Source organism: Bos grunniens, chromosome 5 (genome assembly GCF_055505025.1).
Source record: "Bos grunniens cultivar Pamir isolate PY7600 chromosome 5, Bosgru_T2T1.0, whole genome shotgun sequence".
In the NCBI taxonomy this organism is placed as follows: domain Eukaryota; kingdom Metazoa; phylum Chordata; class Mammalia; order Artiodactyla; family Bovidae; genus Bos; species Bos grunniens.
The window spans coordinates 60,547,982-60,551,779 of NC_141169.1; the positions used below are offsets into that span (position 1 = coordinate 60,547,982).

At 34.9% G+C, this 3,798-nt stretch overlaps 1 protein-coding gene across 1 annotated transcript; it reads left to right on the forward strand.

Moving 5' to 3' along the window:
- The first annotated feature begins 889 nt into the window (after nt 1-889).
- LOC147372225 (olfactory receptor 9K2-like) lies at nt 890-1,916 on the forward strand. Its single transcript, XM_086403642.1, has one exon. It carries the CDS (start codon nt 945-947, stop codon nt 1,914-1,916), a length of 972 nt encoding a protein of 323 aa, XP_086259768.1. The 5' UTR covers nt 890-944.
- Nucleotides 1,917-3,798: the final 1,882 nt, after the last annotated feature.

The window sequence follows — 3,798 nt, forward strand, 5'->3', positions numbered from 1 at the left end:
TATCCATGTTTACCCAAGTATATTTGTCTTAAAACACCTAAGGTGTAACAGAATTCAGGAAAGGGATTTCCCTTTATGTATATCAGTGAAGTTTACTTACATTATCTAAACAGTGAGATCACTTGAATTGATGGAGCCTTGGTAGAAAGTCATTCACTGCAGTGTAAGGATTGGAATATTCACTACCTTCTTTCTCTGCCTCAAAAAGAAGTTTAAATGACTGTGATATTTGTTAAATGAGTGTTAATGGAAATGAAATATTTATAATGAGGCAATAAAAATGTATATATTGGGAGAATGGCTTTGACCTGAGAAAAGGAAAATATTTGAAAATTCCATTAGAGAACTTTATCTTCACTTAGTGATTTTTGGATGTTATTAACTATGCCAATGTTGTCTATTTTATTGTATTTTCAAAGATGGCCTACATGAATAAGGAAAATGAAATATATTGAGCTAAAATAAGGTAAAAATATTTTCAATTTATTTACTACTGTCATGTAATGAATCAAACACTAACTTCGCTCTCATGAGGGCTATAAACACTATCTTATTACATGAGATATGTCTATTTTAGAAAATGTTCATTCTACAATTTTAGATGAAGAAAGCACGTAGCTATAAATATTTTAAGAATAGAAATTTAGAATGTGAGTGATTTTAGGCAATAAAATAGGCTAATTTCTTGCAGAAATCCCTGCCAGTTATGATTTAAATAAAATAACCAAAGAACATTTTTTCACTGCTTAATAGAATTACAGTATAAGAAGCCTACTGACATCTACTTTAAATTCTTGTATCTTCCTGACATTAAAATTGTTTTGTATGCAATATCTTATTAAGCAGTAAATAATTTAATTCTCCATTTAAGAAAGTATTAACAGCACTAGAATCAAAGCCAAGTTTCATTTATTTTGCTTTGTGCCTCTCAGCAGATTTCTGCCATGGGTGACAGGGAAACAAGCAACCACTCAGAAGTGACTGAGTTCACTCTTGTCGGCTTCAGGGTCCTCCCAGAGTTCCACATCCTCCTCTTCCTGCTTTTTCTGCTTGTCTATGCCATGATCCTTCTAGGAAATATTGGCATGATGGTCATTATTATGACTGATCCCCGGCTGAACACACCGATGTATTTCTTCCTAGGCAACCTGTCCTTCGTTGATCTCTTCTATTCATCTGTTATTGCACCCAAGGCTATGAGCAACTTCTGGTCTGAGAGCAAGTCCATCTCCTATGCAGGCTGTGTGACACAGCTGTTTCTCTTTGACCTCTTCATTGTGACCGAGGGGTTTCTCCTGGCAGTCATGGCTTATGACCGCTTCATTGCCATCTGCAACCCACTCCTCTATTCTGTCCAAATGTCAACACATCTCTGTGTTCAGTTTGTGGCTGGTTCCTATTTTTTTGGCTGTATCAGCTCAGTTATTGAGACCATCATGACATTTACTTTATCCTTTTGTGCTTCTCGGAACATTGACCATTTTTACTGTGATGAGCGTCCACTTCTGAGGATTTCTTGTTCTGATCTCTATATTCCTAATATGATATCCTTTTTCCTATGCACCATTATCATTTTGCCTACCATAATTGTCATTACTGTGTCTTATATATATATTGTATCCACAGTTCTAAAAATACGCTCCACTGAGGGGCGAAAGAAAGTCTTCTCCACTTGCAGCTCTCACCTGGGAGTCGTGAGTGTACTGTATGGTGCCATCATCTTTATGTATGTCATCCCTGACAGATTTCCTGAGCTGAGTAAAGTGGCCTCCTTGTGTTACACCCTGGTCACTCCCATGTTGAATCCTTTGATTTACTCTCTGAGAAACCAAGATGTCAAAGAAGCCCTGAAGAAGATTCTGGGGAAAAAACTATTTTTATTTAATTCTATATTAACTGAAAATAGAGCTAAGTAAATGTAATGTTCTGAAACTGCTGAGCTTTATAATAACTTAGAGAATCACTGATTCAAGTCTATTTTTAATATTTATTTATTTTAATTGGAGGTTAATTACTTTACAATATTGTATTGGTTTTGCCATACATCAACATGAATCCACCACAGGTATACACGTATTCCTCATGTTGAACCCTCTCCCACCTCCCTCCTCATACCATTCCTCTGGGTCCTCCCAGGGAACCAGCCCCAAGCATCCAGTACCATGCATCGAACCTGGACTGGTGATTCATTTTATATATGATATTACACATGTTTCAGTGCCATTCTCCCAAATCATCCCACCATCTCCCTCTCCTACAGAGTCCAAAAGACTGTTCTCTACATCTGCGTCTCTTTTGCTGTCTTGCTTACAGGGTTATCGTTACCATCTTTATAAATTCCGTATGTGATTCAAATCTTAAGAGACTTTATTTGTTTGAATCGCATATATGAAGAATATATACTTTGAAAGATGTATTTGGACCTAATCAGAATACATACATCAGGAAGATGGACTCTATTTTGTCTGGCTGTTGATTTTGGAATGGACTGACTTTCTCTGTACTTCCTTTTGGATAATGATAATGGTTTCCATGTAATTTGTTTTTAAGACATATATATACCAACTTCTGACACTTTGAGGCTGTTGTTTGGGATGTATTGTTTATCTTCTGTCAGTACCATATGTTATATATATATACTTGGTAAACGTAACACAGTCTGATATATTAAGAAAGACGAACAAAATACCAGATTTACTAAAGAAATCTTTGTGAATATCTAGTGAGAGAATCAGATACTCTGCCGTACACAGTCTCAACTGTGAAATGTAAGTAACTCTTAATTGTCCAGAAGCTAACCAAGTGACCCATTTATCTCATGTTTTCTCTGGCTTGAATCATTATTATTTCTCCCCTTCATTTGAATATATACTAAGCTGATTAATTGTTTTTTTTAAATTGTACCTTTTCACAAGGAAATTGTAATAAGGGTAAACAAGAGTAAAGATAATTCATATTTTGTTATATATACCTTAGTAATAATCATTCACCAAATTAATACTTATTGAATTTTTATATACTCTGTGCCCTATAAAAATTCCCAATTTTAAATGATTTCTGTACTTGAGCTCACATTAATTGTTGGAAAAAATAGCTAAATGGATAGTTATTAATAACATGTCATATGGTAAACCCAGTGAATAAAGTGAGTGAAAGTTGCTCAGTCGTGTCCGACTTTTTGCAACTCTATGGGCAGTCCATGGAATTTTCTAGTCCAGGATACTGGAATGTGTATCGCCTCCCTTCTCCAGGGGATCTTCCCAACCCATGGATTGAACCCAAGTCTTCCACATTGCAGGCAGATTCATTACCAGCTAAGCCACAAGGGTAGAAATTACAAAGACAGAGCAACTTCTATAGATGAGTGATATAAATGATAAGGGAAAACTTCATAAGTACATTTGTAAACATAAATAAACTTCAGCAAACATAAATAGAAAACTTTCTGTGCAAAGGCAATTAAATAATGATATGTTAAACTTCCAAAAATTTAATTCCTGATGTTACTGTAAAAGAGAGGGATTGAAATTTAAGACTTAAAAGGAAATTCATGGAAATTGTGTACATCTATATAAGAAGACAAGGAGCTTGACTTATTTTCTGCAGACCACAGGGAAGCACTAGGGATTTTGCTTCAAAGAATACATTGTGTTCAAATGGACATTTTAGAAAAATCACATTTGTAACTTGTGGAAGATAAATATTCATAGAAGAAGATAATCACTGTCTTATGACAGTGGAGAGAGGGAATACCTTTAAAATTATAGATAAACTAAACTGAATATTAATTAATGGTTG